Source organism: Oncorhynchus kisutch, linkage group LG4, assembly GCF_002021735.2.
Source record: "Oncorhynchus kisutch isolate 150728-3 linkage group LG4, Okis_V2, whole genome shotgun sequence".
NCBI classification, from domain to species: Eukaryota; Metazoa; Chordata; class Actinopteri; order Salmoniformes; family Salmonidae; genus Oncorhynchus; species Oncorhynchus kisutch.
The window spans coordinates 49,723,117-49,745,506 of NC_034177.2; the positions used below are offsets into that span (position 1 = coordinate 49,723,117).

General features: G+C 43.7%; 2 protein-coding genes across 2 annotated transcripts in view; one reads left to right on the plus strand and one right to left on the minus strand.

Moving 5' to 3' along the window:
- cstpp1 (centriolar satellite-associated tubulin polyglutamylase complex regulator 1) lies at positions 1–11,501 on the plus strand. The gene is made up of 9 exons (XM_020481213.2): positions 1–229; positions 408–510; positions 775–905; positions 3,773–3,857; positions 8,635–8,720; positions 9,373–9,568; positions 10,149–10,258; positions 10,415–10,478; positions 10,730–11,501. The coding sequence occupies exons 1-9, from the start codon at positions 169–171 to the stop codon at positions 10,893–10,895; spliced, it is 1,002 nt and encodes a 333-aa protein (XP_020336802.1). The 5' UTR covers positions 1–168; the 3' UTR covers positions 10,896–11,501.
- Positions 11,395–22,390, minus strand: part of mapk8ip1a (mitogen-activated protein kinase 8 interacting protein 1a) — a 17,282-nt gene continuing 6,286 nt past the window's right edge. Inside the window, exons 4-12 of the mRNA XM_020480066.2 lie at positions 21,674–21,767; positions 20,094–21,140; positions 19,709–19,784; positions 15,238–15,404; positions 14,747–14,850; positions 14,418–14,528; positions 13,504–13,574; positions 12,934–13,032; positions 11,395–12,759 (exon numbers count right to left, since the gene is read on the minus strand). Of these exons, the coding sequence (XP_020335655.1) occupies positions 12,687–12,759; positions 12,934–13,032; positions 13,504–13,574; positions 14,418–14,528; positions 14,747–14,850; positions 15,238–15,404; positions 19,709–19,784; positions 20,094–21,140; positions 21,674–21,767 (1,842 nt within the window). The 3' untranslated portion in view covers positions 11,395–12,686. The remainder of the gene's footprint in view (positions 12,760–12,933; positions 13,033–13,503; positions 13,575–14,417; positions 14,529–14,746; positions 14,851–15,237; positions 15,405–19,708; positions 19,785–20,093; positions 21,141–21,673; positions 21,768–22,390) is intronic.

Below are 22,390 nucleotides of genomic sequence, written 5' to 3' on the forward strand. Positions count from 1 at the left end.
GATAAAACGCAAAACATCCGGTACTGTTTCCCATGGAAACGAAGTCTGTGCCGAAACCTACCAAGGCTAGATCGCCACAGTAACATGAACATGCAATGTCAGCTATAAAATTCAAGTAGTGAATACATTAAAATATAAATATATAACCTTATAATTACGGACGCAGCAATGTGCACGAAAATGAATCCTGATCGTTTCAACCCTACCCTCTCAGTTGATGAGTACCTTGGTGAGTAGCTAACGTTAGCTAAACCAGGCAGCAGAGCCGTTAGGCCTATGGGTAGAGATATGCTGCTCTGCATTACACTTCTTTGTTAGCTAGCAACACCTGCATAAAAGGGCACCAATATTGGTTGGCCCAATGTTAAAAAATTGTTTGTAGCTACTCACCCTCTCTCCTCTGGCAGCTGAGACCAACGTGCTTTTCTACCTGAACGATGCTGTGACCCAGCTTCTGGAGCACAAGGAGGAATACACCCAGTTTGGCATCGTCCGTTACTTTGCAGAATAGTACGTTTCTATTCTATTCTACCAGTCTTGTTTCTTCAGAGCAGATCATGTTGTTGGTGGAATACGTTTCCCTGCTACTTTCCTCAAATCAATTCATCTTATTTCAAAGTTACTACATTGTAGCTACAGTGTAGCTATGTAGGTAGATATACATTCTTACATTAAACTGCTTATAGCCATCTCCTGTTTATGGAATATTATTATGTTTTTGTCAAATAATTGGACCTTATGTTGTATTTCACTTCCTTTGTGATTGGTTGACAGCTTTAGCAGTGTGAAGAACGGAAACCACGTACTGTTCAGAGAGTTCGGCTACATCAAGGCCACAGCTCATAACAGGGCCTCCTTCATTCGTGTCCTCTGGAGGTGCTTCCGACAGATCGGGAAGAATGGAGGTAGGTAATGAGTGTGTGTGGGTGTCTGTCTGTATGTGTGATGAGGTAACACTGTCTTTGAACATTTGGAAACTGTGAAAACAATTGAGTGAAAAAGTTACGATTAAAAACACAATGCTTATGGAATTATACTCGAGCTTCAGCTTCCTGCAAGGACCTCCTGTGTGTGTGTCAAATCAAAATCAAATCAAATTTATTTGTCACATGCGCTGAGTACAACAGGTGTAGATCTTACGGTGAAATGCTTACTTACAAGCCCTTAACCAACAATGCAGTTTTAAGAAAAATAAGTTTGAAGTAAAAAATTAAATACCAAAAAATAAAAGCAGCAGTAAAATACCAGTAGCGAGGCTATATACAGGGTTACCGTTACAGAGTCGATGTGAGGAGCACCGGTTAGTTGAGGTAATTGAGGTAATACGTACATGTAGGTAGAATTAAAGTGACTATGCATAGATAATAAACAGAGAGTTGCAGCAGCGTGGGGGGCAATGCAAATAGTCTGGGTAGCAATTTGATTAGCTGTTCAGAAGTTATGGCTTTGGGGGTAGAAGCTGTTAAGAAGTCTTTTGGACCAAGACTTGGAGCTCCGGTACCGCTTGCTGTGCGGTAGTAGAGAGAACAGTCTATGAATAGGGTGGCTGGAGTCTTGACAATTTTTGGGGCCTTCCACTGACACCGCCTGGTATAGTGGTCCTGAATGGCAGGAATCTTGGCCCCAGTGATGTACAGGGCCGTACGCACTACCCTCTGTAAGTGCCTTGCGGTCGTGCCTTGCCATACCAGGCAGTGATGCAACCAGTCATGCTCTTGATGGTGCAGCGTTAGTACTTTTTGAGGATCTGAGGACCCATGCCAAATCTTTTCAGTCTCCTGAGAAAGAATAGGTTTTGTGCCCACTTCACGACTGTCTTGCTGTGTTTGGACCATGATAGTTTGTTGGTGATATGGACACCAAGGAACTTGAAGCTCTCAACCTGCTCCACTATAGCCCCGTCGATGAGAATGGGGGCGTGCTCGGTCCTCCTTTTCCTGTAGTCCACGATCATCTCCTTTGTCTTGATCACATTGAGGGAGAGGCTGTTATCCTGGCACGACACGGCCAGGTCTCTGACCTCCTCCCTATAGTAGCCTAGTGGTAAGAGTGTTGGGCCAGTAACCAAAACGGTTGCTTGATCAAATCCCTGAGCTGACAAGGTAAAAATCAGTTGTTCTGCCCCTGAGCAAGGCAGTTAACCCACTGTTCCCGGGGCGCCAAAGACATGGATGTTGATTAAGGCAGCCTCCCGCACTTCTCAGATTCAGAGGGATTGGGTTAAATGAGGAAGACACATTTCAGTTGAAGGCATTCAGTTGTACAACTGACTAGGTATCCCCCTTTCCCTTTATATTGTTGTCGGTGATCAGGCCTACCACTGTTGTGTCGTCGGCAAACTTAATGATGGTGTTGGAGTCGTGCCTGGCCATGCAGTCCTGAGTGAACAGGGAGTACAGGAGGGGACTGAGCACACACCCCTGAGGGGCCCACGTTTTGAGGATCAGGGTGGTGGATGTGTTGTTACCTACTCTTACCACTTGGGGGCGGCCCGTCAGGAAGTCCTGGATCCAATTGCAGAGGGAGGTGTTTTGTCCCAGGGTCCTTAGCTTAGTGATGAACTTTAAGGGTACTATGTTGTTGAATGCTGAGCTGTAGTCAATGAATAGCATTCTCACATAGGTGTTCCTTTTGTCCAAGTGGGAAAGGGTAGTGTGGAGTTGCAATAGAGATTACATCATCTGTGGATCTGTTGGGGCGGTATGCAAATTGGAGTGGGTCTAGGGTTTCTGGCATAATGTTGTTGATGTGAGCCATTACCAGCCTTTCAAAACATGGCTACAGAAGTGAGTTCTACGGGTTGGTAGTCATTTAGGCAGGTTACCTTAGTGTTCTTGGGCACAGGGACTATGGTGGTCTGCTTGAAGCATGTTGGTATTACAGACTCAGTCAGGGACAGGTTGAAAATGTCAGTGAAGACACTTGCCACTTGGTCAGCGCATGCTCGGAGTACACATCCTGGTAATGTGAGTGTTGACCTGTATAAAAGGTCTTACTCATCGGCTACGGAGAGCGTGATCACACAGTCTTCCGGAACAGCTGATGCTCTCAAGCATGTTTCAGTGTTGCTTGCCTCGAAGCGAGCATAGAAGTAATTTAGGTGGTCTAGTAGGCTCGTGTCACTGGGCAGCTTGCGGCTGTGCTTCCCTTTGTAGTCTGCAATAGTTTGCAAGCTCTGCCACATCCAACGAGCTTTGGAGCCGGTGTTGTACAATTCGATTTTAGTCCTGTATTGACGCTTTGCCTGTTTGAGGGTATAGTGCGATTTCTAATAAGCTTCTGGGTTAGAGTCCCGCTCCTTGAAGCGGCAGCTCTACCCTTTACCTCAGTGTGGATGTTGCCTGTAATACATGGCTTCTGGTTGGGGTATGTACAGTCACTGTGGGGACGACGTCATCGATTCACTTATTGATGAAGCCAGTGACTGATGTGGTGTACTCCTCATTGCCATTGGTAGAATCCTGGAACATATTCCAGTCTTTGGCCACTAGGAGTGCCGCCTCTGGATGAGCTTTTTCCTGTTTGCTTATGGGCGTATACAGCTCATTGATGCGGTCTTAGTGCCAGCATCGGTTTGTGGTGCTAAATAGACAGCTACAAAGAATATAGATTAAAACTCTCTTGGTATAAATAGTGTGGTCTACAGCTTATCATGAGATACTCTACCTCAGGTGAGCAAAACCTTGTCATTGAGTTATATAGATTAATGAATACCTCTGGTGTTGCTTGTCAGTGTTTATATATTTTATGTGCTTTTGTATGCTTGCTATAGACCTCCTGGCCATGTTGGAGTACAGCTCCCTTCTGCAGCTCCTCTGTCCAGACTTCCCAGTGGAGATGGTACAACATGCAGCAAGGTCTGATTTGGCATAATTTATTGATATTGTACAATATGTTAATTTAGCTACATTTAAGTTACATTATGTTCAGTTTGTTTCCATCTCTGTGAAATGGAATGCCAACACATGATTGTAAGTATTTAAAGTATACACTATTTGTATTTGTATTTATTATGGATCACTTTTCGCTGCTGCCAAGGCACTTATACAATTTTAAAAACATTACAGTACATTCACAGATTTCACAACGCACTGTGTGCCCCTCAGGCCACTACTCCACTCCACATATCTACAGTACAAAATCCATGTGTACCTGTTGTGGTAAACCGTGGAGTGTTGGGTTGAGCGTGCAGAGATTGACACAGAGACAGGGAGGCTTTAGTCTGGAAAAACAACTTTACTTAAGACAGAAAATTAATATAGCAAAGAAATAACTCAGGTTTGCGCGGTCTTCCATCTCTCTCTTCTCTGGTGTCCGTCTCTCTCCCTTCTCTCCCGCGGTGTGCCATCGTGCTCCTTTTATTTAGCCTCCACGGCTGGTTGGCACTTTCATCTAATTACCTCCACTTAGCTGTCAGTGTCGGGGAGCTCAGCTCCCGTATTCCCAGCAGAGGGAGCCAACGTCGCCTCACGTACCTCCCCTCTATTACCATCCCCCGGGGTAGACCTCCTGGGATACCACAGTGTGTGTTTAGTGCGTATGTTATCGTGAGTGCGTGTAAAATCAAATCAAATCCAAGTTTATTTGTCACGTGCGCCGAATACAACAGGTGTAAACCTTACAGTGAAATCCTTACAGTGAAAAAAAGGCATGTGTGTGTGTGTGTAGGTAAGTAACGAAATAAAACAACAGTAAAAAGACATTTGAAAAAAGAGTAGCAAGGCTATATACAGACACCTGTTAGTCAGACTTATTGAGGTAGTATGTACATGTAGGTATCGTTAAAGTGACTATGCATATATGATGAACAGAGAGTAGCAGAAGCGTAAAAAGAGGGGTTGGTGGGTGGTGGGACACAATGCAGATAGCCCGGTTAGCCAATGTGTGGGAGCACTGGTTGGTCGGGCCAATTTAGGGAGTATGTACATGAATGTATAGTTAAAGTGACTATGCATATAAGATAAACAGAGAGTAGCAGCAGCGTAAAAGAGGGGTTGGGGGGGCAGACAATGCAAATAGTCCGGGTAACCATTTGGTTACCTGTTCAGGAGTCTTATGGCTTGGGGGTAAAAACTGTTGAGAAGCCTTTTTGTCCTAGACTTGGCACTCCGGTACCGCTTGCCATGCGGTAGTAGAGAGAACAGTCTGTGGCTGGGGTCTTTGACAATTTTTAGGGCCTTCCTCTGACACCGCCTGGTGTAGAGGTCCTGGATGGCAGGCAGCTTTGCCACAGTGATGTACTGGGCCGTACGCACTACTCTCAGAAGTGCCTTGCGGTTGGAGGCCGAGCAATTGCCGTACCAGGCAGTGATGCAACCGGTCAGGATGCTCTCGATGTTGCAGCTGTAGAACCTTTTGAGGATTTCAGGTCCCATGCCAAATCTTTTTAGTTTCCTGAGGGGGAATAGGCTTTGTCGTGCCCTCTTCATGACTGTTTTGGTGTGTTTGGACCAATCTAGTTTGTTGTTGATGTGGACACCAAGGAATTTGAAGCTCTCAACCTGCTCCACTACTGCCCTGTCGATGAGAATGGGGACGTGCTCGGTGCTCCTTTTCCTGTAGTCCACAATCATCTCCTTAGTCTTGGTTATGTTGAGGGATAGGTTGTTATTCTGGCAACAACCGGTCTGACCTCCTCCCTATAGGCTGTCTCGTCATTGTTGGTGATCAGGCCTACCACTGTTGTGTCGTCAGCAAACTTAATGATGGTGTTGGAGTCGTGCCTGGCCATGCAGTCGTGGGTGAACAGGGAGTACAGGAGGGGACTGAGCACGCACCCCTGGGGAGCTCCAGTGTTGAGGATCAGCGTGGCAGATGTGTTGCTACCTACCCTCACCACCTGGGGGCGGCCTGTCAGGAAGTCCAGGATCCAGTTGCAGAGGGAGGTGCTTAGTCCCAGGATCCTTAGCTTGGTGATGAGCTTTGAGGGTACTATGGTGTTGAACGCTGAGCTGTAGTCAATGAACAGCATTCTCAGTGTTCATTTTGTCCAGATGGGAAAGAGCAGTGTGGAGTGCAATAGAGATTGCATCATCTGTGGATCTGTTTGGGCGGTATGCAAATTGGAGTGGGTCTAGGGTTTCTGGGATAATGGGGTTGATGTGAGCCATTACCAGCCTTTCAAAGCACTTCATGGTCTGTAGTCATTGAAGCAGGTTGTCTTTGTGTTCTTGGGCACTGCTTGAAGGATGTTGGTATTACAGACTCAATCAGGGACATGTTGAAAATGTCAGTGAAGACACCTGCCAGTTGGTCAGCACATGCCCGTAGCACATGTCCTGGTAATCCTTCTGGCCCCGCAGCCTTGTGTATGTTGACCTGTTTAAAGGTCTTACTCACGTCGGCTACGGAGAGCATGATCACACAGTCGTCCGGAACAGCTGATGCTCTCATGCATGCCTCAGTGTTGCTTGCCTCAAAGCGAGCATAGAAGTGATTTAGCTCGTCTGGTAGGCTCGTGTCACAGCTTGCGGCTGTGCTTCCCTTTGTAGTCTGTAATAGCCCTGCCACAGCATACGAGTGTCGGAGCCGGTGTAGTATGATTCAATCTTAGCCCTGTATTGACGCTTTGCCTGTTTGATGGTTCGTCGCAGGGCATAGCGGGATTTCTTGTAAGCGTCCGGGTTAGAGTCCCGCACCTTGAAAACATTAGCTCTACCCTTTAGCTCAGTGCGAATGTTGCCTGTAGTCCATAGCTTCTGGTTGGGGTATGTACGTACAGTCACTGTGGGGATGACGTCCTGCACTTATTGATAAAGCCAGTGACTGATGTGGTGTATTCCTCAATGTCATCGGAAGAATTCCGGAACATGTTCCAGTCTGTGATAGCAAAGCAGTCCTGTAGTTTAGCATCTGCTTCATCTGACCATTTTTTTATAGACCGAGTCACTGGTGCTTCCTGCTTTAATTTTTGCTTGTAAGCAGGAATCAGGAGGATAGAGTTGTGGTCGGATTTACCAAATGGAGGGCGAGGGAGAGCTTTGTACGCGTCTCTGTGTGTGGAGTACAGTTGATCTAGAATTGTTTCCTCCTCTGGTTGCACATTTAACATGTTGATAGAGATTTGGTAGAACTGATTTAAGTTTCCCTGCATTAAAGTCTCCGGCCACTAGGAGCGCCGCCTCTGTGTGAGTGGTTTTCTGTTTGCTTATTTCCTTATACAGCTGACTTAGTGTGGTCTTAGTGCCAGCATCTGTCTGTGGTGGTAAATAAACAGCCACGAAAAGTATAGCTGAGAACTCTTTAGGCAAGTAGTGTGGCCTGCAGTTTATCACAATATACTCAACTTCAGGCGAGCAAAATCTAGAGACTTCCTTAGATTTTGTGCACCAGCTGTTGTTTACAAATATGCACAGCTGTCTTCTGCGGGTCCGGACGAGGCATTCGGCTCTTCGTCCTCTGCGTCGCTTCCTTTTGCGAATAATTGGGATGTCTGCCCTGTGGGGTGTTTGGAGAATATCGTGTGAGTCCTGCTGTTGAAGAAATCTTCGTCTAATCCGAGGTGAGTGATCGCTGTCCTGATATCCAGAAGCTCTTTTCTTCTGTAAGATACGGTTGCAGAAACATTATGTACAAAATCATTTACAAATATTGCGGAAAAAACCCCCACATAACAGCACAATTGGTTAGGAGACCGTAAAATGGCGGCCAACTCTTCGGTGGCCATCTCCTCCGGCGCCATTTTTTATGTGTGTGTGTGTGTGTATACATATGTCTGTGCCTATGTTTGTGTTGCTTCACAGTCCCTGCTGTTCCATAATGTGTTTATTTCATCTGTTTTTGAAATCTAATTGTACTGCTTGTGTCAGTTACTTGATGGGGAATAGAGTTACTGTACATGTAGTCATGGCTCTATGTAGTACTGTGCGCCTCCCATAGTCTGTTCTGGACTTGGGGACTGTGAAGACACCTCTTGTGGCATGTGTTGTGGGGTATGCATGGGTGTCCGAGCTGTGCGCCAGTAGTTCAAACAGACAGCTCGGGTGCATTCAACATTCAACACCTCTCATAAATACAAGTAGTGATGAAGCCAATCTCTCCTCCACTTTGAGCCAGGAGAGATTGACATGGATATTATTAATATTAGCTCTCTGTGTACATCCAAGGGCCAGCCGTGCTGCCCTGTTCTGAACCAATTGCAATTTTCCTAATTCCTTTTTTTGTGGCCCCTGACTACACGACTGAACAGTAGTCCAGGTGCGACAAAACTAAGGCCTGTAGGAGCTTAACTCTTTGTTAAGTGTTGCAGTAATTTCAGTTGCTGTAGTAGCTGACATGTATTGTTGAGTCATCTTCATACATAGACACGCTGGCTTTACTCAAAGCCAGTGGCATGTCATTAGTAAAGATTGAAAAAAGTAATGAGCCTAGACAGTTGCCCTGGGGAATTCCTGATTCTACCTGGATTATGTTGGAGGCTTCCATTAAAGAACACCCTCTGTGTTCTGTTAGGCAGGTAACTCTTTATCCACAATATAGCAGGGGGTGTAAAGCCATAACACATACGTTTTTCCAGCAGCAGACTATGATCGATAATGTCAAAAGCCGCACTGAAGTCTAACAAAACAGCCCCCACAATCATCTTTTTATCATCAACACTATGACTATATCCAACTGATATCTCTTTCAACATAGGATAGTGCTAATGGATGATGCCATGGACTGCCTCATGTCCTTCTCGGATTTCCTCTTCTCTTTCCAAATCCAGTTCTACTTCGAAGGTAAGTACATCTGTACAAACCAATGACGAGAGAACTTGGTTTACCACTCTGTACCTGACATGATGATCAAATCAAACTTTATTTGTCACATACAACAGGTGTAGACCTTACCGTGAAATGCTTACTTACAAGTCCTTAACCAACAGTGCAGTTCAAGAAAGAGGGACGAAAATATTTACCAAATAAACTAAAGTAAAAAAGAATAACAAGTAACACAATGTATATAGTCCGGTGGCCATTTGATTAATTGTTCAGCAGCCTTATGGCTTGGGGGTAGAAGCTGTTAAGAAGCCTTTTGGTCCTAGACTTGGCGCTCCGGTACCGCTTGCCGTGCGGTAGCAGAGAGAACAGTCTTATGACTTCGGTGACTGGAGTCTTTGACAATTTTTGGGGCTTTCCTCTGACACCGCCTAGTATATAGGTCCTGGATGGCAGGAATCTTGGCCCCAGTGATGTACTGGGCTGTACGCACTACTCTCTGCAGCGCCTTATAGTCCGATGCAGAGAGCAGTTGCCATACCAGGCGGTGCTGCAACCGGTTACATAAACTCTAATGCTAGAGCACTAGATCCTTTTCAGACTTTAACTGGGTAGACTCTAGGTTGTACTGTGTCACCTGAAATCCTGTATTCCTTTTACTTTCCACTAACAGAGTTCCTGGAGAGTATTGCTGTGATCTACCAGGACCTGCTGTCAGGGAAAAGCCCCAACACTGTGATCGTCCCAACCTCTACCTCAGTGGAACAGCTCCCCCAGGTGGCCACAGAGGAAACTGAAGCCCAGGAAGGAGTGGACTCCTCTGTCTTTGGAGAGTGCATCGAGGTGCTTTGTGAAAGGTTCAAACACAAGTATGAAATAGTTCCATGATTACAATACATCTAAATAAATATTGTGACTAGCCTACAATGACAATATAAACAAACATTCAATGATTCTCAGGTAACACCAGCACTCGGGAGAAGATCATACCGGGGGGTCAAATTAAGTTATATTGAACTACTAGGGTACATAACTCCTGATTAGAGATGCTCTATGTTGAAATCACTCCACCATTTCCTGGTTGCTAAAAATCTAATAGTTTGCCTAATATCAGTTTATGTGATAAAACAAGCAAGTATAGTGTAGAGAATCATTGTACCATCTAAACAGCTTTTAAATATATTTTCCAAACCCAAAAATGTTGTAATTTCAGCTGTTTGAAGCTTTTGTACAAAACTGAAAGTAAAGGACGCAAAAACTAAACTTAAAAACAGGAAGTATAGAAATAGTGCTCATAGAACAGATCTACTGCATCTTAGACTTTCTTTCATTTGGGAATGACAGATCTATAACACACATTTCTATGTGAATTTGGTCAGGTCACCGAAAAAGTTACATATTGCCGCTTTAAGTTAGAGTGATTTATTGATCTTGTGTATTTCTCCATAGCCATCCTTCTACATCTGCCATTAGAGAGGTTCTGGAGCTAACACAGAGAGTGACATTCTATGGCTTTGTGATGGCTCTGGTCAGACATGAGGGCATCAACCAGGACATTGGTGAGAACTAGCCTACTGTGTCGTTATCTATTGATAACAAAGACTATTGTTCCAATAATGAAATAGAACTACAATGCATTACAATAAATGTACCCAAAAAGGCTTTTCATTTAATCACTGTTTATCTAGTGTTTGTAATTGAGTTGACCTTGCTAGGTGCCCTACCAAACAAGTCAGAGCTTCTCATTGACCCTGAGATGGACCAGGAAGTGGAAAAACTGTGAGTAAACTGGAGCACATAATGTACCATAATCAAAACCTAAATTTGCCCATGTTTCTACTACACTGTTAAAAATGGCTAATAGATCATGTTGCATGCCTTCATTGCCTTGACACAACTTGACTATGAACCTTCAGTCACCCTCTGGTTGGAAGCTCAGTCAGTTCCGTAATACTGTGTATCCTCTCCTCTCAACAGGATTAAATAATATTATATTGTAATATGTTATTATATCTCTATGCCCTCTACAGCATTGCCCAGATCGCTATCAGTCCTACGTCCAACAGCAGCAGCAGTGTACCAGGACACAAGGAGCCCCCAAGGAAGGCCTCCCCACGCAAGTCCCTTCACCACCGCAAGAGGATCGAGATGGAGAGTGACGGATCCACCGAGGAGACTGACTCCTCAGAGAACTGAGCCTGGACTGAGGCTGACCTCCCAATGGCCCCTTGGCCTCCCATTAACACACTTATACTTCCACTGGCAGACTAAACTTGTCATTAACCCTGTTACAACTATAGTGTCTGTGTTACAACGGTGTAGGCTTATTACTCTAGGCGAATTTCTGTAGAACTGATATATATTTAGTACTACGAGAACCTGTCTGTCTGAGAAGTGTGAAAGTTTTATTTTACGATAACATCTCTTCAGGTTGGAACTGTAATTCAGTGTTCCCTACCTGGTAACACTCATTCTTGTATGTAGTTATTTATGATGTGATATATCTGTATGTAATTTATGATTACCAACCCTGTATCACCTAATATAAAAATTGTTGCTGTGTGTCACAATGTCGCCCATGGCAATAATGTCTCACTGCATGGCCAGGAAGTTTTTACACCTCAGGCTACCTCTTAGAGGGTTGTTTAGAGATGGAATCATCAAGGAAAATATAAATCATAAAGTTCAGAGAGGATGTAAACACCTTCACATTTAATGACAAGAATTGACATCCTGTGTTTTTTTCTTTACAACGTTTTGTTTGACATTGATATCATGCAATACACACCCGGTTTGATCAAACTAACTGTAGGACATTTCATTTACAAACAGCATATTTATATTGTACAGGTATTACATCTGTCCCACAGTGCCAGGATAACCTTCTTAAATAAAAAGGAAATACATCATGTATACAGTAACCACAATAATTAGAAAATAGGCACTACTTGTGGTTTGAAAACATGATTTTAGAACACATGCCTTCTGGGTGACTTTTAAAGTGGAAAGACCACAGTGATTCCAAGATCATATTTATTAAAGTATTTTCCTTATACAGGAATTCCACCTTACAATTTGGGCCAAAAATATTGTTTCCAAGTTAAAGTTAAAGTAGGAGTATGGGCTCTATTAAATCATATCCGCTTTGGCCGACATCCACATAGCAGTTGTTTTGGAGGTGTCAGAGGTGGAACTGCGTTAAGAGTTGTCAAATCCACAAGCCTAAAGCGGACATGGCCATTGGCTGTACGGAGTCACATTAAGAGAAAAATAAAAGTGAATTCACCTTTTTGGTATTGGAAGATAGATGACAGGCCCTAGTCAGAGTTCATTGGTGAGAATGATGAACGGGACTTCATTTAAAGCCTGTTATGATGTGATGGGGACCATTAATCCATTAATACACTTTCCCATCCAACATACATACTAACTGATTCTGAAATCAAACACAGTGTGATTTTAAAAACAGTCCAGGGACACATACGGACAGATTGAAATCACTGCCTCTCTGTCTTCCTCTGTGCAAAGACAAGGTTTCCAGGTGACTTGATATCGTGATCTCATATCATTTGGAATTGCTCGTGAAGCCACACACATAGAAACATATTCTATCTTGATTTTGAGTGATATTGAATTAGATCTGAAATCTGTAACTACTTTTGGGATTTTCTGTACTGTAGTGCCGGTACTTAAATTTGGCTGCACACTTTACATTTAAAAGTACTGTACTTTTGGCCAATTACCTTCTTTTTTTTTTTTAAGGAAGATACATGTTTGCTCTTTTGGATAGGATTGGTAATGCTTTAGTTTGGGTATTTCTGTTTGTGCTGTGGAAACACGACAGTGAATAGGAAGACCGCACCAAGTAGACCTGTGTGACAGATCAATATTACTATAAGTTAGTTACCATTCAATGCAGTAATCCACCAATGCAAGTTGTTTCATCATGACACAACATTGGAGAAATGTACTATAGCGAGAAGAAAGCTACTCAATGAAGATGTCCTCCGTTGGGCATGAGTAGCCCACCGTTTCCTTGTAGTACAATTGGAAGGCTTTCCTATAGGTAGGAACAACAAAAGAGGGGTTAGGTACAAATAGTGAGTAGCAGTTTGTGACTAGAAAGATGTATTATTATAAACAGTATGATATTCATATTCATGAGCGTATTTGGATAGCAAGAAGAGATGAGTGGTAGAGAGAAAGGAGGAGAGAGAAACGCTAGAGAGCTTACCCAACAGACTGAGCCAGAGGCATCATGGAGTCGTCTGACATAAACACATGGCAAGCAAACCTCTGGTGATCAGGATGTTTGGTGATGAATCCAAAATACCTGGAATCAATGGGAGAGATGTGGTACAACCTGCTCCAGATACAGTAGCTGCTACTTGCTAGTCTTTCTGCCCTTGAGAAACAGCTCTTTTAATTTTTGTTAAAATAAGTTACCCACTGGGCACAGACGTCAGTTTTGATTTACATTTGGTTGAGTTGTCAACGAACATGGATTCAACATGGAATCAACAAAAAATTGAACCATGTCATTGGATTTAGGTTCAAAGTTAAAAGTGAAAAAGAAGAAATTCCCTTTCGTTGATGACTGCAAATTCAATCAGTTTCCCACATTGATTCAACGTCATCACATCATTTCGGGGGGGGGGGGGGGGGGGGGGGGAAATGACATGGAAAGTTGATTGAACCAGTTTTTGCCAAGTGGGTGAGGTTGCCATCAATCTGATGTGGTATTTATAGGCCTGTAGCCTGGAGTTGAATGACTTCCTTAGTTAAGTACGTGTCATTTACTCACTTGTTATGTTTTGGGTGACAGCCGCAAAAGGAGATGTTCTTAAGCTGAAAAAAGTGAAAGCACTTATCCCCCTGTGAAAATATACATAGAGATGAGAGATAGTCACGGTGAGTTCCTGCACTAGCATGTGATGTCATAGAATTAGAGAGTACTTATAGAATGTGCTAATTCTATTTCTATGGGTACAGTAGTTGTTGGGCCTGAGTGAATGCATCATACTAGCGTAGCCTGGGTCCCAGCCTGTTTCCGCTCATGCTTGCCATGGCAATTCAATAAAGAGTTGTCAAGAGAGCAGAAACAGACTGACTCTCAGGCCACACCACACCATACACCACACCTCGGTAAGAACAGAACATAATGTTAGGCTCAGACCCTATCGTCTGTGTCTGAGAGTGTACTCATACAGTAAGCCAGTCCAATGGGACACACGGGTGGAACCACGAGTGAGGAGGATTAAAAAGTCTTAAGACTAAGTGGTCATTATGCAAGAGGGGTTATGCCACCGACCACAGGACCACAGTATCCCATGAGGGAAATGTCCACCCTGCTAAATGACTGCTGCTTTCCACCCAAGACTGTTTTGAAAAGATCTAGTCATACTTAACCTCGTTTTGAACCTTGTTTGAACCCTGCTTTAAAAAGGTCTAGTTATACTGTATTTTCCATGCCTACAGAAATACTCCAGACTTGTATTTTCCAATGTATGACAAACGCATTAGGGACTATGACTAATGTATGACTTACAGGATTAACTTTGGTCTGACTGGAACATTCCTTATCACAACCTGTATCTAGCTAATCGAAATGAGAATCTACATACGCCTTGAACACGGATGCATAAACTAATAAGAGTGAGGCATTGTGAACACGGATATCAATAAAAAGGGCATTTGAGTGTGTAAGAGAGGACATACTCTTTCCGAGGTCCTACATTCATCTTGCACAATGATTTTCACCCCCTTCAGGTTGATTTCCAGAATACATGCAGAGGGGGGCTGCATGGTCATCCGGCGGTTGTTAGCAACCTGTTGACGAAAACAATAGCACAGCTTGATTGCTTACATGTGCACGTCAGCATATCCACTCAGGTTTTAAAGAAGCCAGTCCGTTCTCAGACTTTGCTGTAAGTACAATAGGCATTCTAATCCCCTTCCGTCTGTGTTGTTCTTCCAATTGAGGATTGTGAAATTATGGTTTAGATTACCAACCCCAACACACCACCTTGGGGGGGCGGATACTGTACCTTTTGCATAGCAGCACAAAGCACATCGTTGCCTTTGTGGTAGGGTACGTTAACAGAACCCAGGAACTTCACTCGGAACCTGTCTACCCAGTCATCTTTGTTATCTAACGGAGATAGGGTAAGACAAAGGCAAGGGCAAAGACACACTTAGAGTTCTATTTGTCAGCATATTATTCAGTAGAGGTTCATTCAAAGCCAAATCAGGCTATTTAAAGAGCCTATCCATCCTATACTGTTTGAACTCTCTTGCCAAAATGCCTACTCCTATGGGCAAACATGTTTGGCATGACAATAAGGGACAAGGAGTTGGCAAGAGGGCACAGACTTGCACTCAGGCTAATGAATTGAATGCATTTCATAGAACGTCTATATTGATCCTATAACCAAACACTGATGCCCAAAGTGTATTGATGACAGTACCCTTGCTGTGTTCAAAGCCTGTCTAATGGATTAAATAAACGATCATAAACAGTGTAAACCATATTTAATACCTTTGATGGGTTCCTGGGTGACCTTGGCAGCGTAGTAGGCAGGGAAGATGCCGCAGGCCCCAGTTCTCATGTTGTAGGCCTTACACCACAGATCATCAGCCTGAACCACCATAAGCAGAGGGTCATCCACTTCTAGCTCCAGCTCATCGCTATGGCGAGGGACAAACCTGTTAATCACACAGACAGCATGGTTAATCATTCAATCAATAAATCAATCAAATGTATTTACAAAGTGTGTTTTGCAATATCTTGCTTAAAGAGGTGTTAATCACACTGACCACTATGATGTTATGTTTGATATTAGTCCATGTAATGAATCTCTAATGTGTTTGTTCGGTACTTGAAGGAGGACCCTATGTAAGATTGCTTCAAGCATTTATAAATATTTATATCACAGCGTTGTTGAGTACTCGTCTTTGATTGGCTAGAAGTCCATTCTAGGGCTTGAGCCGGTGTTTGGAGGGGATATATTGGCACGGTATTGTTAGGCCCAAGACAAAGTAATTCCAATAATTTTTTACCATAGCATTGTTGAATAGTCGTTTATGATTGGCTGGAAGGGCATTCTAGAGTGGACATTTAAACCAGATGGGACAGTTGGAAAATATATCGGGACAGTTGGAAAAGATGTTGGGACACCTTGCAATCATGGCACAATAAGCGCAGATACATTCGGACCGTACTTGCTACAAACAACCACTCAAACTGAAGTTGGAAACATTGTAAACGCGGGTCCAACAGGGAAAAAACATAGCTAGCTAGCATTGATTTCTTTTTGCAGAGACACATTTTTGGGTACATCTCATGACCTAACGTGGTGAGTGATAAACATGAATTTACATTTTTTGGGTACATCTCATGATGTGGTGAGTGATAAACATGAATTCCTCTGGTCCCGGCTACTGTTGCACGCAAGTGCTGTCAAATCCTCCCACGTTTCAAGTTTGACCAGCTGTTTTCAGCAACTGATATTTTTAGAATTTGGTTGTCATATTGGCAGGTTTGCTAGCAACAAACTATTTAGCTAGCTTCTAGCTTAGTGTTTGATGCAATCCGATCTCCTTGTAATGAACAGCGTCGAGTGTCCTGACGAGAAGGCAAACTTTCCTAGCTATATGCCAGGCAAAATTGGTCATTATCAGCTCATTGTTATGGATGTATCCAAATGAATGTCAATAGAAAACAGCTACTTTGCTGTTATTCTGGCTGCAGAGGTCATGACTGTGTTAGCGGGATAAGAACGCTGCCAGCAGCAGGATGGCAACGGAACATAAAGAATGAATGAACTAATCGAATGAACGACTGGATGGCGTCTCTAGCAACCAAAAAAATAGAAAGTTTGCTTATATAAATGAAGATATCAACGGAAAAATGTATTTACTTGTTACTCCCAAACTTTGGGATATCTAATTGGTAGTTACAGTCTTGTCCCATTGCTGCAACTTCCGTATGGACTCGGGAGAGGCAAAGGTCGAGAGCCATGCGTCCTCCGAAACACGACCCTGCCAAGCTGCACTGCTTACCCAACCCGGAAGCCAGCTGCACCAATGTGTCGGAGGAAACACCGTACAACATGCGACCATGTCAGCATGCATGCGCCCAGCAAACCACAGGAGTCGCTAGAGCACGATGGGACAAGGATATCCCTGCCGGCCAAACCCTCCCCTAAACCAGAAACAATTGTGCAATTGACCCCATGGGTCTCCCGGTCGTGGCCAGCTGTGACAGAGCCTGGACTCAAACCCAGAATCTCTAGTGGTACAGCTAGCACTGCGATGCAGTGCCTTAGACCACTACACTATCCCTTGCTTGCTAGCTAGCTACAGCTAACACAGTCACGACCTCTTCAGCCAGAATAACAGCAAAGTAGCTGTTTTCTATTGACATTCATTTGGATACATCCATGACAATGAGCTGAAAACGCTAGATTTTGCCTGGCATAGCTAGGAAAGTTTGCCTTCTTCTCAGGACATTTGGCACTGGTCATTACAAGTAGATCTCAATACATATCAAACACTAGGCTAGAAGCTAGCTAAATTAGAAGCTAGCTAAATTAGAAGCTAGCTAAATCGTTTTTTGCTACAAACCTGCCAATATGACAACCAAATAAAAAAATATAATTTGCTGAAAACAACTGGTCAAATTAGTCTAGAACTGTGGGAGTATTTGACAGCATACAGTTGAAGTAGGGACGTTTACATACACTTATGTTGGAGTCATTAAAACTCATTTTTCAAACACTCCATAAATTTCTTGTTAGCAAACTATAGTTTTGGCAAGTTGGTTAGGACATCTACTTTGTGCGTTATGCACAATGTCCTGATTATGCACAAGTCATTTTTACAACAATTGTTTACAGACAGATTATTTCACTTATAATTCACTGTATCACAATTCCAGTGGGCCAAAAGTGTACACACGCTAAGTTGACTGTGCCTATAAACAGCTTGGAAAATTCCAGAAAATGATGTTATGGCTTTAGAAGCTTCTGATAGGCTAATTGATATAATTTGAGTCAATTGGAGTTGTACCTGTGGATGTATTTCAAGGCCTACCTTCAAACTCAGTGCCTCTTTGCTTGACATCATGGGAAAATCAAAAGAAATCAGCCAAGATCTCAGAAAAGAATGTGCAGACCTCCACAAGTCTGGTTCATCCTTGGGAGCAATTTCCAAATGCCTGAAGATACCATCTGTGCAAACAATAGTACGCAAGTATAAACACCATGGGACCAAGCAGTCATTATACCGCTCAGGAAGGAGATGCGTTCTGTCTCCTAGAGATGAACGTACTTTGGTGCGAAAAGTGCAAATCAATCCCAGAACAACAGCAAAGGACCTTGTGAAGATGCTGGAGGAAACATGTACAGAAGTATCTATATCCACAGTAAAACGAGTCCTATATCGACATAACCTGAAAGGCCGCTCAGCAGAAGCCACTGCTCCAAAACCGCCATAAAAAAGCCAGACTACGGCTCGCAACTGCACATGGGGACAAAGATCATACTTTTTGGAGAAATGTTCTCTAGTCTGATGAAACAAAAATATAACTGTTTGGCCATAATGACCATCGTTATGTTTGGAGGAAAAAGGGGGAGGCTTGCAAGCCGAAGAACACTATCCCAACCATGAAGCACGGGAGTCGCAGCATCATGTTGTGGGGGTGCTTTGCTGCAGGAGGGACTGGTGCACTTCACAAAATAGATGGCATCATGAGGAAATAAAATTATGTGTGTATATTGAAGCAACATCTCAAGACATCAGTCAGGAATTTAAAGCTTGGTCGCAAATGGGTCTTCCAAATGGACAATGACCCCAAGCATACTTACAAAGTTCTGGCAAAATGGTTTAAAGACAACAAAGTCAAGGTATTGGAGTGGCCATCACAACGCTCTGACCTCAATCCAATAGAACATTTGTGGGCAGAACTGAAAAAGCGTGTGCGAGCAAGGAGGCCTACAAACCTGACTCAGTTACACCAGCTCTGTCAGGAGGAATGGGCCAAAGTTCACCCAACTTACTGTGGGAAGCTTGTGGAACGGCTACCCGAAACATTTGACCCAAGTTTAACTATTTAAATGCAATGCTACCAAATACTAATATAGCGTATGTAAACTTCTGACCCACTGGGAATGTGATGAAAGAAATAAAAGCTGAAATAAATGATTCTCTCTAATATTATTCTAACATTTCACATTCTTAAAATAGAGTGGTGATCCTAACTGACCTAAGACAGGGAATATTTACTAGGATTAAATGTCAGGAATTGTGAAAAACGTCCGATTTCAACTGTAGCTCCACATGCCTCAAGACTGCAACAGTAGGATTCGTGTTCATCACTCACCACGATAAGGTGATCAGATGCTCCCTGCAAAACAAATCAATGCTAGCTAGTTAGCTAAGTTTTTTCCTCGTTGGACCTGCTTTTACATTGTATCCAATTTCGGTTTGTTCGGTTGTTGGTTTAGCTTTCTGTAACTTTGTACGGTTTGCATGTGTAGGTGCTTATTGTGTCGTGATTGCAAGGTGTCCTGATATCTTTTCCAACTGTTCCGTTATATGGTTAAATATGCTTTTATTGTCCATTCTATAATGCTCTTCTAACTAATCAGAGCCAGTATTCATCAACGCTGTGGTATAAATATATATACATGTCATTTACCAGACGATCTTATCCTAAACGACCTGCAGGAGCAATTATGGTTATGTGCCTTGCTCAAGGGCACATCGATAGATTTTTCACGTAGTCAGCTTGGGGATTCAAATCAGTGAAGTTTCAGTTACTGGACCAATGCTCTTAACCACTAGGCTAGCTGCCGTGGCTCTATGCACTCTCTGGCAAATAATGTAACTTTTTCCATAGAACGCTCATCGTTGATTATCACTTACGTATAACTCATTTATAATGGCTTGTTCATGAGTTTTTATATAAACCAAGTTTTTATAAAGAGTAAAACCGTACAACGTCTCACCTAAACACAGCTCTGTGGCTCTGCTCTTGCTCTACTCCATCCAACACACAGGAGAACAGGCCAAAGGACTCCGCACCTGGAGGACACAAGGCAGGAGAGGAGCTTTAGGTCATTGTGATAAAAATGGAATAACAAAGTGCCAAAACAAGATTACCATACAGGAGTAACTTTGCTGAATTTAGTGCCTTTCAATCATCTTAAATGGGGCATTCTAACTTCTGTAATTCCTTTGAATTAAGAAAGTAAGTTCAGCTCTTTGTCTTCAGAAAGGTAAACATGGTTTCAATGAATTTACAACACAATTGAGTATGAGCATTATCCTGAGCCAGGTCTGCCTCAGGAGGAAAAGAGGGTAATTGGCAGCAGCCAGCCACACAAAACTCACCAGAAGAGTGTAAATGTCTGTTCACAAACACATTGCGGAACTTGCGTGTTCGAGGTCCCCCGCCAACTCCTGCCTCAGAGGACGAAGAAGCCCTCGACAGACGTGATGACTTCCTTTCTCTCTTCAGCTCGTTGTGATCCACCTCATAGTCCTCTTCCTCGTTGGCTGACTCATATACCGTCTCTGTGTCGCTTTCATCACTGTAGCTCTGGTAGCACTGCTTCAAGCTCACCAGTTCTAACTTGGCGTGCTCGTCCACCACTAGGGTGTACTTAACAGAGTCATAGGAGAGGCCGTCGGCCTCGGAGCTCTGAGCGTGTGCAGTCCGCAGGGCCCCCAATCCCCCCGACTCACCCTTAGAGCTAGACTTAGAGCCCCTGTCCCACAACCCCCTTTCCCGCTCCCCTCCCTCACTGTCAGATGGCCTAAAGCATGAGGAGATGGAGAAGGAACGTGGAGGAGGTGCAGGGGGGTGCAGGTAGACCTCGTCCTCCTCGCTGATAGAGGGGTTTGTTCGGTTGGGGAGGGCAGTGTTTGTGTACGCTGGGGGTCCCTCCGCGTCAGAGCTGATTGACATGCGATTGCCCTCGCTGCTCTGAGACAGGAAGGGACGGTCAGAGTCTGGACGGTCAGTGTCTGTGTTCTTCTGGTGTACCGGTGTCAGGTAGATCTCCTCCGTGGCTTCCGGCTGGCGCTCCTCCTCACTGCAGCACCCCCGCCCATGCCCCTGTCCTCCTCGCCCCCTGCTCCCATCCCTATCCCCATCCACAGCTTTGTCTCTCACGCTGTCTGCTTTCGGCTTTGCTGCTGTCGTCCGGTTGTGTGGAGCAGTGGAGGACTTCTTCTCCCGCTGCTTTGCATCACGCCGCCTGCCCCGTGATTCTGTCGGTCCATGTGAGATGAACGTGGAGTAGTCCTTGCTGTATGTCTTGACTGCCTTCTCTGGTACTCTACCTCTGTGTTGGGGTTGTTTGGCCACAGAGCCATCGTTGTGCTGCTGGACTTTAGACTCATCATTGACCTGCTCATTAGTGGGTGTCAGATCGCCTTTTTTAACACACACAAACAAAACAACAACACAAGCAAAAACAAAAGATGATTAACTAGGCCTCAAACTGCTGAAGGATCATAAGGGATGTAGCTACAGTAACAGTATCCGTGCTGCATGGGAAAGAGTTACAGGATGAGAGCCATTTGTTGGGTTTCCGGGCCAACATGTTCTTATTGTATGTATCATACTGAACGCCGAAGATGTTGGGCTTTTAATATTTTCTATTTCTTGAACATTTGAAGGATTGTGACTGTGAGTGTTCATGTCAGGGTCACCTTATGAAGGGATTAGCAGATTGGAGTTGAATAAAATACTGTACTGTAGTGTTGACATATGTGCAATTACATTGTGCACATTGACACAAATGAAATAAAAATATTGAGAAAAATGCCACTGAAAGTTGTCATTTTCTAAACGCTTCCACTTCTGCCGGTCAGAAACGTTGATGCCTTGTTCAAAGTTAATGTTGGTATTACTCTCACAAGAAAGTACAGTAAATGGTTTAAACCAGTGAATATCCCATTCTCACCTGTTATGTGGGGGGAGGAGGAGTTTGAGTTTGACAGATTCTCCTTCCATGTGTCCTTCTTTCCAAATGAGTTGTTGTTAATTGTATCCTTGTCCTACAACGATATTACAGACAGAGAGAGGTAAAGATCGAGAGATAGGAAGAGCGAGAGAGGAGAGAAAGATAGTTAGATGTAACTTTTATTTGATCAACTTTACATCACCCTTTAAGAGTGTGTGTACACACACAGTCTGTACAGCTAACCTTGTAGGGACACACAATTCAGTCACATTCAAAATCCTATTTTCCCAAACCCCTAACCCTAAACCTAATCTGTACTCTCACCCTTACCCTAACCCCAACCTTAACCCTAACCTAAAAACCTAACCCTCAAATGAACCCTAGCTCCTAACCCTAAACATAATTCTAACCCTAATTCTAACCTTAACCCTAAACCCCATAGAAATAGCATTAGACTTCTGGTCCCCACAAGAATAGTTAGACACGTCCACACACACACACACACACACACACACACACACACACACACACACACACACACACACACACACACACACACACACACACACACACACACACACACACACACACACACACACACACACACACACACACACACACACACACACACACACACACACACACAAAGGAGTGGCTGTTAAAACGCATGAGTGGTTGTTCTGCCTAAGAAGACGGCTGTTCTCTATTCTCTATTAT

What these genes read in the sequence shown, in the direction of transcription:
- cstpp1 (XM_020481213.2), top strand. Translation starts at nt 169, where the DNA reads ATGTGCACGAAAATGAATCCTGATCGTTTCAACCCTACCCTCTCAGTT. An exon ending in AATCCAGTTCTACTTCGAAG is followed by an intron (nt 8,721 to 9,372) that starts GTAAGTACATCT and finishes TTCCACTAACAG; the next exon opens with AGTTCCTGGAGAGTATTGCT. An exon ending in TGTGAAAGGTTCAAACACAA is followed by an intron (nt 9,569 to 10,148) that starts GTATGAAATAGT and finishes ATTTCTCCATAG; the next exon opens with CCATCCTTCTACATCTGCCA.